The 12,679-nt window shown below is 42.2% G+C and overlaps 1 protein-coding gene across 2 annotated transcripts; it reads right to left on the reverse strand.

Annotated features, from left to right (window-relative positions):
- Nucleotides 1-534: 534 nt before the first annotated feature.
- blnk (B cell linker) lies at nt 535-12,451 on the reverse strand. Of its 2 annotated transcripts, XM_084561173.1 has the most exons (22): nt 12,327-12,451; nt 12,129-12,194; nt 11,571-11,617; nt 9,061-9,101; nt 8,612-8,717; nt 8,241-8,344; nt 8,079-8,148; nt 7,933-7,998; nt 5,960-5,985; nt 5,827-5,855; nt 5,620-5,679; nt 5,440-5,467; nt 5,288-5,333; nt 5,093-5,153; nt 4,964-4,991; nt 4,779-4,809; nt 3,917-3,989; nt 3,736-3,764; nt 3,576-3,628; nt 3,396-3,479; nt 3,129-3,284; nt 535-1,279 (listed from the first exon to the last, which is right to left on the reverse strand). In XM_084561173.1, the coding sequence occupies exons 1-22, from the start codon at nt 12,377-12,379 to the stop codon at nt 1,163-1,165; spliced, it is 1,374 nt and encodes a 457-aa protein (XP_084417299.1). In that variant the 5' UTR covers nt 12,380-12,451; the 3' UTR covers nt 535-1,162. The 2 variants fall into 2 exon arrangements, with proteins under 2 accessions (XP_084417299.1, XP_084417300.1); XM_084561174.1 differs by lacking the exon at nt 7,933-7,998.
- Nucleotides 12,452-12,679: the final 228 nt, after the last annotated feature.

Below are 12,679 nucleotides of genomic sequence, written 5' to 3' on the forward strand. Positions count from 1 at the left end.
TGTTGTTCTAAACAAATGATTTGTCTACCGGCTTCCTTCCGCTACAGAAACACTGTCCCATTCCTCACATTTTAACTTTAATACACTGTTTACGGACTGAGCGTTAAAAAAAATATATCTTAATAAAAAGTTAAAAAGTCTCCCGAGTCAGTGCTGTTTAGCTCTGCTGTTTAGTTCAGCTGACAGAACCTTGAAATGAAGAGAAAAGCATCAGTCTGAGTAAGGTTTTTTTTTTTTGCTGTGGTACTAGTCCGGCTGGAGTTCAAGCTTTGTGTTTTCTCGCTCACATTGTCACTGTGGGTGTGTAGCGGAGAGCTGCGGTTTAATCTCAGCCTGTGGTTTAGTCTGAATGAGGTGGCTGTATCGTGTGCAAAAAAAAAAACCCCAAACTCCTGCTGCAGATGTGGTTAAACACAAAGACAGGGGAAATCATTTTATAAATATTTGATCATCTGTGTGTCTGGCGCCACTGTGAAAAATTGTTATTTAATCGTTGGTGCAAGAGGGACATAACAGTTGGTATAGCTAGAAATGTAATACTGAAGCCTTTATTTGACCGTGTTGATACCGCAGGCGGTTAAAATGCAACCAAAAGTAGAAAATGTGCAACGATGTGACTAAAAAAATAAAAACTGTGTTGTTTAATTATCTCGAGTCGAGACAAATGTTCAGTCGAGATACGGTCTTTAGACAGAAAACAACAAAAAATACGATTTAATGGTGGAATTAGTCTGTTGCATCTTGCAGTTTTGGTCAGCGTCCAGGATGGTAATCTCAATAATCATGCACATGACATCGCCTGTGATGTAACCATTCGCTCGCGTTGGTAGAGAATAGCTGCCTATGTGGTGTTAACAAAGCCACAGCACAGATAAGATGATGATAATGATCATTTCTCTGCCGCACTGCAACCTGGGAAGCCCTCAGGCACGTCTTCTGCAATGCTGATGAAGTCCTCTTGTACGGCTCCTGTTTTTCTTTTGTCACAGCTGTCAGGTCTGGGTTAGCACAACTTTTTTTTTTTTTTTTTCTGTAAGATGAGTAAGTCAGTTGCTAGGTTGCCCCAGTGATTTCTCTATAAAGAGCAGTTTTGACGGCAAACGCAGCAGACTGGGATGTACAGTTCCGGCCGCTCGACTGCTTGCGATCGGCGGAGGGTCATCTATGGCTTCACGGGGTAGCTCAGCTTGGTGGCGTCCTTGGAGTTGCTCTGACTGTCAATCAGCACCAGGGGATTCCTTTGGTGGTTGTCAACGATGTGGGCGACGCTGCGGAAGTACTGCATTTAAAAAAAAAAAATAAAGATACAGAAAAATGTGTTAGTCTAAAGAGAAACGTTTGCAGAAATCCTGTCTTCAACTGATTAATGATCAAAACTTACAAGTTAATAGATTCAGTAGCTTGATTAATACCAGTCAAATTAGAGTTAAGATTTTTTTGTGTGTTTCACTGACAAAATACAGAATAATTAAGCGAGAACTGAGATATTGTCATCTTTATAAACATTAAAAATAGGCCCTTTGCCACAACCACTGATAGTCATAGCATGAAAGTCCCAGATGCAAAAAGCAAAATTAAAACAGAGATTTCTAATTAGCTGCTTCTGTTTTACCCTCATGGGAAAATCTATACTAGCACACTGGCTGCGCATCAATACCTGTAAACTAAACTAAATTTACAGTGCAGTCAAAAATACCCAGTGCAAGTGTTGGTGACATGTACACTGCAGCTGTCAAACGGTCCATAGAGAAATGCATCTCTTCTTATCAGGACTGATCCCAGGTTCTTCTGGAGGGGGGCTAGGCTAATATATGTGCTATCCCTGAAGTGCAAAGTATCAAGTCATAGGGTAGATAGAAAGGGGCCCTTAGTGGGGTTGTGGAGCATTGTCAATCATTGCAAAATATGCCAAAAGGTAGCCATCTGAGGGCCTCCTTTCTCTGGTTCGCCCCTGCTTCTTGGCAGGTATAAATGTACAGCTGCCACGTCTCATCAGCGTCCCGCTACATTCTTGCTGTCGTGGCTTACCGGGACGCTAGAATCAGCTGGCGGGATAGTTACGTAACGTCATTTAACCGTGTTAATCTGGACTCCACTCTCTCAGCTTTCCACCGCTCCGCTGGTTGCACCACTTGGTGAAAACAGTACCCTGGATCTTTTGTATGCAAATGCTGCGGGTGCAGACGGAGCCAGGGCCCAGCCCCCACTTGGCAGATCAGACCACAGCTCATCTCGTTAACGCCTCAGTATGTTCCTGCAGTTCAAAGGCAGCTCGTCTCCACGAGGGCTGCGAGGAGGGCTTTGAAACCACAGATTCGCATGTGCCTGGCAAGCCGCGTAGGGATATTAATCATAATACTGACTGCATCAAGGACTACAACCACCGTACCAATCAGGCTGTTTTCTCAACAATAAGCATTGGGTCACCAGTGACCTGTGAGTCCTGAAGGCGTCAAACAAAGAGTCTAAGGAGCTAACATGAGGGACTTGTGGAAGGCCATGCAACAGATTTAGCTCAGGACCTCCTGCCGGGCCTTTTCACACCGGGACGGTCTTCACACCCTCTCAAACACAAATCCTTGGTTTGCCCCTACCCCACCGTTATTGAAGCACAAACCCCCAACTACAACCCCAATGCCCCCTGACCATCGGCCCAGTCGGGGGACAGCTGGGGAAACTTCAACAAGGCGAGGCTGCCCACCCTGATCGTAGCTCCCTCAGCAACAACTTCTTAAAAGCCAGGTCCTCAGAAATGCAATCTATCAAGCCTTAACGACTTCAAACAAGTTGCCTTAATGTTACGTGTCATACGTACTGGAGGGACTGGTTCTAGCCCACCCGAATAGAGGTGAAACCTGTTCTTAGAAACATGTTCAAATACCATCCTACCACTTCTACTTACTGAGAAGCTGCTATGGAAATGTGTCAGCACATGTACTGTCACATTTATCTACCTATCTGCCTGAAGATAGGATTATAATTGATCATATTTGCCTACCTACCTACCTCACCTGCCTAAGGGAGCCCATGTCATTGTAAAATCTCCATGTGTTGGTAATAGCGCAGTAAGCCAGTCCCTGCTGTGTAATATTACAACATGGGGAAAAATGAAAAGTCCTCGGCCGTACCTCCTCCCCTTTCTTCTCCCTTCCCAGAGCGTACTGCTGAGTGTTCGGTACAAAGCGGATCGGGATGTTGTACACTCGGCCCCTGTAAAACACCACCAGAGTGTAGGGCTGCTGTGAGTCATGGCCGGAGCTCTTCCTCACCATAAACGCTCCGTCCTGGAACAGAAAAACGCTCACAGTCAAACCCAGCAGGTGGTTACGAGGGCGAATAATTTGCATGCCGCTAAGCTTGTGGAGCTCTTGAATACTCAACAGTAAGATTCTCACTTTGTTCAAGTTAATCAAGGCATCGTCAGCAGTCTTGCGGTCACACGAGGAGGCGTACCAAGGTTTATTATAAACGTCTGCATCCTGAAATTAAGGAAATGGAGATAAGAACTATTAGAAACCAAAAACAGTGTGTCTATTTTTCATCTTTGAATGTTTTTTTGTTTTGCAGGAACACACCTTTTCTTGGTCTGTTGACCCATTTTCAGCGGAAACAGGTCTCTCAGGTGGTTCTGGGACAACAAACATAATAATTTACTTAAAGCTGTGCCGAAGCACAAAACTAAAGTCTCGAATGGTTGTTAACCTGCTGTGAATCACAACAAGGAGCCATACTCACTGGGGGAGGTAAACTGTGGAAGAGGAATTCTGCAGGAGAGCACACACAAAAACAGAACAGGCCGCAGTAAGTACACAGCGCAAAGCTGTCATTAAAGGCAGTTTTACCTCATTCGAGCGTTACCAGAAATGCACATGCCCAGTTAAGATATGATGCAGCAAAGTGTAAAAGAGTTTCTTACTTTGGTCGTTTCATGTCCAGTGTAAAAGCTTTCATAGGAGGTTTCTGGTCAGTATGCACAGGGAGAGTTCTGCCTTTGAAAATACAGACACACTCTACTTCAGTTTGACTCTTCAGTTTACATTTCTCTTTCATAAAGATGGGACAACAGAGGAATCCACAGTCCAATCTTCTTTTTATAGACGTAAATAGGACTCATTAGCTGCTTGTTAAAGGGGAATTACCATTTTTTACAACCTGGACCTTATTTCTGGCATAAAATACGATCGCTTACTCACCCAAATAACTTTAATTTGTAGTCAGCCAGGAGATAATTAGATCAGCGTATATCCATATAGTGGGAGTGACTGGGGCACCGAAACGCTATGGTTAGTCCACAACTTCAGAATCGGAAAAATATTCAGCCATGTTGCAGAAAAATAGCAGTAGCAAATTACAGGTAAACAAGCCGACCGTCGCGGGTGTGCAGGCCGCCCAGAGATGACATCATCCAGGTCAGGAGACATCATCCGGGGTCTGTAGGTAAATCTACAGACCCCAGATGATGATAACAGGTAACTCCGGACTCAATGGGGAATAGCACTAGCATACAATAACAAAATATTGGTGAAATGAACGAGTTTCGCGGCAGATAATGCGTTATTTAGAGGCTGCGTCTCGGTGCCCCAGTCACTCTCAATATACGGATATACACTGATCTAATTATCTCCGGAACGACTGCAAATTACACAAAATTTGTTATATGGGTGCGTAAACGATCGTATTGTATGCCAGAAATAAGGTCCAGGTTGTAAAAAACAGTAGTTCCCCTTTAACTTTTTTAAAAGGCTCTGTCTTGTAGAATAACAGTTTCAAACACTTACTTTCAAACTCCCTTGGTTTTAAATTGGGCCTCTGCAACAGAAGTCACATTTAACAGTTTTCAGTATCACAGAAATAATATGCATCATGTTGACAGTGATCGGTTTATCATTTGAGAAGCCTAAACACATAATCAGTTGGATACAAAAACGTGTGACATCTGTTTTTAATTAGAAGTCGTTCCTACCGGCCCCAAAGGTGGTTTTGGCGACCTCCTGAGAAAAAAAAAAAAAAAACAATGAAAAGATCAGACGCTATTTCTTTTCTTAATGATTAAAGCTAACTGGTGCAAAATGTGAGGAAAAGAGATGCTTACTCTCTGGGTAAAGGCTTGGGCAGACGTGGAGGAGGACCCTCTGCATGTTTTTTACTGGGACCTAGAAGAGCAATAACACTTTATGCTCATGCTAAGATACGATTAGCTTTGATTAACATGTTTCCCGTCTTCCTATGCCATGATTCGTATACTGAAAATCTTACTGTTCTCAGTTCACTTCGATTCAATACTCACTGTCATCTGGATCACAGATTTCATATTCGTCGTCATCCGCCGGCTCCTGGAGAACCACAAAATCAATAAGTCATCTGTATATGTGCAGTGTTTGTAAAATCTCTGCAAAAACGCTTGTTTTAAAAAAGTGTTGGACAATTCTCAGCACTCACTGGAGGGGGAGATCTCCTCACGTTCGCCCTAAAAAATATAACGTGTCCTTATTAGTAACAGAGACAATGTGATAGCTGTATAAAATGATTTCATCAGGATTTTCACAACAGGCCGAGGTTCCATTTTTAAAACCAGTGACGTAACTTTGAGGCTTTTAAAGTGAATGCTGTTGGTCGTACCTGGGGCTGGGTTTCGGTGGTAAAGAATGTGACTGTGTGGTGGGGACTGGACACGCTCTGCTACGTAGACGCAAGGAAATGAAAGATTAGTTGTCATTTTGCATTGGACAGTGGTTGAGGAAGCATTCAGATCATTTATTTTTCAAGGAAAATGCTTTACATTCCACCACTGACATCTATGCAATCTCAAGAAAGTCTCAAACTAACCTGTTTGCTGGAAGACTTAAAGAGGTCTCCTGCAAAAAAAAAAAACCAAAAAACACAACCAATATGTTATTCCACGTATAAATGTGTAGTACATCATAGAATACTTATAAGTGGCGTGACATAAACAGCCTACCTGATTGACAGGGACTTCATAAAAGCCTGAAATGTAACCAGAGGTAAAATTAGACAGAACCACAAAAGATTCCTTGGAGATAATTTCAGTGCTGGTAGGTGTGCCACGTTATTTCAGAGGATTCAAATTGTACCAGCCTCATTTATGTTTCTTTGCACCATTTTGATGTTGAATATTTTTTTTTTAAAGCCCCCCCATTTGAATTTAATTTAATTTTTAATTTAATTTAATTTTCAGTTTAATTGAATTCTGAATTTAATTTATTTTTTAATTTAATTTAATTTAATTTAATTCTGAATTTAATTTAATTTTCAATTTAATTTAATTTATTTTAATTTAATTTATTCTATTTAATTTTAATTTATTATATTTATTACCCATACTACCTCTGCAATACCATGTAAATATATAATCCCTGTAATTCCTGGTTACATTTTTTATTCTCTTTACTCTGTTTCTTTTGTGTATACTTTGTATTGGTCTATTTTTTGTCTTTTGTTCCTTAAAAGTGTCTTTTACTTGCACGTCATGCTGCTCACTTGTGCCCTAAATTCCGAATCTGAATCTGAAAATGTTGTTTTTGAGTGAATTCAACAGGGGCCAACATGAGATACGCCACCTGTTTTGGTTTATTTCATTCTATTTGGTTATCCTTTATTAATCCCACATGCATGGCCCAAATTCATCCTCTGAATTTGAGCCATACATTTGCACACACGGTAGTGAACACATCTGAAGCACTGTGCAGCTACGCATGCAGCACACAGGGAGCAGTTTGGGTGGTTTTGTGCTTGGTCAAAGCACCTCACCTGTGGACATAACGTACATAGAACCAGCGACGTTGCAACCTGCCAGTCAGCCTTTGTTCTCCTTTGTGCAGATCTTTTAGTAAATGTTTGCATGCGGTAAAGCCAAATTAAGATGGTCGACAACGTTAAAAATAATCCGTGCTAAAGGTCAGCTTTTTGGCATTTTATTGTGCGCCTGTTAACCTTTACCAGAGTTTCCATTTCTAACTACTTTCAGTCTCAGTCTCATGCTCTCACGCTCTCACACTGCACACACACAAATCTCACACCAACTAAGAGGAAGTCTCAAAACCCCTCCTTAAAACGTATGCTTTTTTCTGCACACATGGCAAAAACGCGTGTATGCACCAACACTGGGCCATAAACATCACAGAGAGCTCCAAAGAGACAGTTCAAATGCCTTTGGCGGAGGATGAATTATGAATGTGGGTCAGATTCTGTATGAGGGTTGGAATACCAGACACGCAGTGCGCACAGACCTCTCCAAAATTACAAAACACCCAAGCTACAGGCTTAGAGTTCAGCTTTACTGCGACAAAGAGTCTGTAACGAGTCACATTAACGATGTAATGAATGAACAAGTTTTGACTGAGTTTAAATTTCCAGCTGTTTGCAGGAGTCTTTCTTCTGAGTTCATTTAATAGCTGCATCTTCAACATGCATATTCTTAACTGCAGCATAGAGGACAGAATCTAACACTAAATGATATGCTGTAGGCAACTTCACTTCAAGTTTCAAGCACAATGCAGCTGTTTTTTATTTTCACAGTTAGCATTTAGCATAACGGCAATTATTTGGCCTCATACGGCTGCAAAAACTATGCTGTAAACTGATTTATTTGTGACATATTTAAAATATTTCACTAGCATGCACTTCCCGCATCTTCGGAATGTCAAATTAGCAAACAGCCTCGTTTCAAATAACCCAGATTAAGTTTTTCACCTAACGTCGGCGTCACTTCGGTGGAAACGTGGCGCAGAAAATGAACGGGCAACTAGTGAAATAACAGTCATGAAAGGAGAGGGACCGTACGATTGTGTCACGCGCCGTTTCTTTTTGTTACCAGCACATTTTTGGAGCATATACTCAGCGTGCGGTGTGACTGCGAGACACTGTAGTTGTGGTGAGGACAGACAACCACTGGTGAACTTGTGTCGCACATACCAGGATTTTGAGGAGACAACGCGGGGCGGTCCCTTCTATTTCTGTTCCCACCATGCAGCATAAGAGCTGAGGAAAGGCGTGGAAAGGCATCAGACGCTATACAAGCGTACATTTCATTTAAAATATCATATAGATGTGCTTCTTACTGGAATTCGGGCTTTCTGAAGGTTCTATGTAGTTATCGTCGTCATTGGCATCTGGATTTATGTAGTCTTCCTACAAGACAACGACATTCACATTTGAAAGGTCAAAACGAGGTAATTGGTGAAAAGTAACTAGGGGGAAAAAATATATAAATTTAGCTTTACTTCATCACTTTCCACTTGGGCGGGTTCTGGGGGCAGTTGTTTGGAGGCTTTGTCTGGGTGGAGGGGCTTCCTGGGTGGCCGGCTCGGTCGGTTACGGCAGCTGTCTGGAAAGCAGAAGCAGAAGCAGAAACAGGACATCAGCATTTGCATGAAGCACAGGTCTTAAGTCTGCTGTGCGCTGTGGCTCAACAGCGTGCGCGTATTGATTCATCTAAACGAAGCCATGACGCTTCTTTCAGGAAGCCGCTGACGACTGCCGACACTAAAGAAAAACGTCATGACAAGAAGTTGTGGGAAGAACTAAAGACATGCTTGTTGTGGGGGGAAAAAAAACAGTTGGTGCAAAACAGAAAAGTCAAACAGGTACTGACCAAGATATTCTCCTCTCGGCAAGGAAGCGACTGGATTTGAGGTGAAGGATCTGTGGCTTGGAGGTGGTTCGTAGCTGTCATCCGGATTCTCATACGTTTCTTTGTCCTGGGAACAGAGTCACTTACTACATGCTTGTAATGTTTCAGATGAATACATTTACCCTAAAAGGCTTTGAAATGTGTGGTTAAATTATAAAATATGAACTCGAATCCTAAAATAAAACAAAGTAAGGTATATATATATTTACCGGTCAATATCATGATCTTTAGCTCACAAGCTATAAATAGCCTGGTTAACATCTGGTTTCACACCAAGTGTTGACCCATTTGTCAACCACAAGCACCTCTTCTTTAAGCTACCTCTTTCTGCCCAACGGCAAAAACTCTCAACCACAAAGCTCTAAAAACAAGCTGCTAAGCATCAATAACGGCAGGTTTTATTGACTTACATCGAAATCAGACAGTTGGTCGTCGCTTTCCCTGTTGTCATCTGTAAACACAGAGGTTTAAAGGCATTTGAAAATGGCGAGAGAAAACTGGACGTGTGCATAAACATGAATGGATTGTAAAATGCATTGAACACCTGTCCCTATAAATACCACACCTCCATGGTTAATAGCAATAGGAGATTTAGCTGAGTGGGCGTCGGAGCACGTTTTCTAATTGCAGAACGAGGCCTCGACATCAGATGAGCATGTCTCTGATGTTGAACCAGCCAAGTGTGTCTTCCCACCGCTCGATCAGTTCAGTAATTTACCCCCAAGTGACTTCATGGCTGTTTTCATGCAGCAAATTGAACACAGGTGTCGCGGGAGTATGAACGTTCATGAGTGTTTCCTAAGAACCGATATTCAGACCGACATATTTTTTTGCTTTAAGTCTCCTACGAAGGCAGAGTGAAGCTGTAGTGAAGTGTAGCGACAGTCTTTTATGGCCTCATAATTCGAAGTTGGTGATGTGAGTCCATCCAGAACATTTGATTTCCATGTGTAATTATCTTGAATATAAACTGCCTGGCCAAAAACAAAGTCGCCACCAAAGAAAAAATTAAAAATAAGGTCACACACTCTAATATCTCGTTGGTCCGCCTTTAGCTTTGGTTACAGCACGCATCCTCTGTGGCATTGTTTCGATAAGCTTCTGCAGTGTTGCAAGATTTATTTCCATCCAGTGTTACATTCATTTTCCACCAAGATCTTGTATTGATGACGGGAGAGTCTGACCACTGCACAAAGCCTTCTCCAGCACATCTCAAAGATTCTCAATGGGGTTAAGGTCTGGACTCTGTGGTGGCCCAATGAATCCTGACATTGTCATCTTGGAATATGCCCGTGAACATCAGGGAAGAATAAATCCATTGATGGAATAACCTGGTCATTCAGTATATTCAGGTAGCCAGCTGACCTCATTCTTTGGACACATAATGTTGCTGAACCTAGACCTGAGCAACTGCAGCAACCCCAGATCATAGCACTGCCATCACAGGCTTGTACAGTAGGCACTAGGCATGATGGGTGCATCACTTCATCTGTCTCTTTTCTTACCCTGATGCCCCCATCACATCTGGGACAGGGTAAATCTGGACTCATCAGACCACATGACCTTCTTCCATTGCTCCAGAGTCCAATCTTTATGCTCCCTAGCAAATTGAAGCCTTTTTTTTCCAGTTAGCCTCACTGATTAGTGGTTTTCTTAAGGCTACACAGCTGTTCAGTCCCAATCTCTTCAGTTCCCTTCACATTGTACGTGTGGAAATGCTCTTACTTTCACTATTAAACATAGCCCCGAGTTCTGCTGTTGTTTTTCTTCCATTTGATTTCACCAAACGTTTAAGTGATCGTCAATCACGATCAATTTCATCCTCAAAGACGATGGTTCTCCACTATCCTTCCAGTTTTTAATAAGGCGTTGGACAGTTCGTAACCCAATTTTAGTAGTTTCTACAATCTCCTTAGATGTTTTCTCTGCTTGATGCATGCCAATGATTCGATCCTTCTCAAACAGACTAACATCTTTTCCACGACCACAGGATGTGTCTTTCGACACGGCTGTTTAAGAAATGAGAAGCTACTCATTGCATCAGTTGGGGTTAAATAACTTGTTGCCAGCTGAAAGCTAATCACCCATGCAGTAATTATCCAAAAGGAGGCTCGCACCTATTTGCTGAGTTAAATCCAGGTGGTGACTTTGTTTTTTTCGCCAGGCGGTTTAGTTGTATTACCACAAAGAGTCAAATACACTTTAAAATATGATTTTAGCCCAAAAAACATATAACATGCGCTTAAGTTCAGCCCTTTTGGCCTTGGAAATGGTATCTTCAGAAAATAATTTTAACTTCAGGTCCGTCTATTTGCTGGTTTTCTGTTAAGCTGACGGATAGACTTTGAATTGAGACTATTTTGTTAAAGCAGACACATTTTAAGCATTTTCTGTGAGGCTTTCCAGTAAACAGCAAGTAGCCTAGCTATTTTAATGATTGTTCTGTCCCTACGTGTTGATGACGTCTGTCTTATTATTTTTGAACCTCATACGCTTTGCTATTTGCAGGTCACGTTTAAGAGAGTTATTGGGGGCTCATTAGCAGTTTCACCATTAAATTTAGCCATTAAAACTACATACACTGAAAGAGTTTATGGTTGCTGCAGCAATTGCTTCAGCCTGCAGTGCACCGGCGGACTGGCTGATGCCGTCACGGTCCCATTTTGCAACAAATTTCCTCTTTGTTTTTCCTTGAAGGTTGCTTAGAAGAGCCAAAACAAAATGTGTATTCGTGTGCGATTCGGGGACTCAGACTTAAAGATGGAATCCGTGAGGTAATGAGGTTAAATTAAGAAGAAATAAGTCCTTAAGTTCTCGCTTGATTACAGTTTTCAGCAACTCTTGGGTGTCTGAGCGCGGCTCACAGGGAAACAAAACTTAACACTCATTCAGGCCGTGTTAATGTGGAGTCGGCTCTTACCTCTGTAGTCTCTGGCAGGGACGCTCGGAACTGGTTTGCTTTTCAGTCTGTCACACATAGAGGAACAGTGACATCAGCATCAGACCATGACAACTTAACTGCGATAAGCGGCATGTGAACTGAGATTTGAACTAACGGCCAAAACACATTTGCATGTATCACAGCAGATCTGTGTGCTGCGAGGTGACTGCATTTAAATAGGCGCGCTTAGGAGAATGGATGTGCGTATTTTCCAGACAGGATGGCTAAAAACGACTTCTGAAACACCTGCGACAGTATATATCCTTTTCTGTGTTAAGGGGACTCATTTCAGGAAAGGAAAGTGAGAGAACAGCCATCTGTCTCAGTTATTTTTGGTCTGCGAGTCTCTCTCTTATTCCAACGGTTGTGAAAGAGGAATTGGCATTCTCCAGTGATGCATGTACAAAAAAAACACGTGGAGAATTTTGAGATCACAAGACTTCTCAAAGATTCTGTCCCCTATGTAGCTAGACATATTTGTGTGTTTTAAATTAACAGTGTCAGCGTGTAGCACCTTTAAAAAGATTACACACTGACCTTCTTAGTTTGTTCAGTAAGCTGCCATCATTCTTCTTGATGTCTTGAACAATCTTCTGGAGCTGCCTGAAAAAAAAAAAACACACAGTTTTTGGCGTTGTTAGAAACAATTAATTAATTTTTGCAGGAATACAAATTAGCACAGCGTGTCAACGGGCCACACAGGTGCAAAAGCTGAAATGAAAGTCATCCTCTTACCGGAACTTTGCCGTGGCAGGAGCAGCGAGTTTACCTAACGTATCCATGTTCATGTTTAATCCAAGAGTTTACATTTTGGGGCCTCGCTCCTCTGGTGCATTAAAACCGTGCTGCCTGATTGTTTCTCAGGATTGTAAATGAGCACTTGTGTTTGGGCAGTCACGTCTTCGTCACAGAGGGGAGGGAATTTGCCCTGGCCGCCTCTGTCACTTCTCTTTTCCACTCCCCTGTCAGCCGCGCACACACACACACACACACACGCACCCACACACACACTCGAAAACAGATTTCAGTGACTGCACTTTCGGCAAACCGCTTGCATCACATCTCCCTCGCCTTTCGTCAAGGTCTGG

The sequence above is a fragment of the Chelon labrosus genome, assembly GCF_963514085.1.
Source record: "Chelon labrosus genome assembly, chromosome: 15".
Classification (NCBI taxonomy): Eukaryota; Metazoa; Chordata; class Actinopteri; order Mugiliformes; family Mugilidae; genus Chelon; species Chelon labrosus.

Bases quoted from the DNA above. Each gene is read 5' to 3' on its own strand.
- blnk (XM_084561173.1), bottom strand. From the start codon at position 12,379: ATGAACATGGATACGTTAGGTAAACTCGCTGCTCCTGCCACGGCAAAG. The intron at 8,345-8,611 runs GTCAGTACCTGT...TCTGCTTTCCAG, and splicing joins GCCGAGAGGAGAATATCTTG to ACAGCTGCCGTAACCGACCG. The intron at 3,285-3,395 runs GTGAGAATCTTA...TTTCTGTTCCAG, and splicing joins CCTTGATTAACTTGAACAAA to GACGGAGCGTTTATGGTGAG.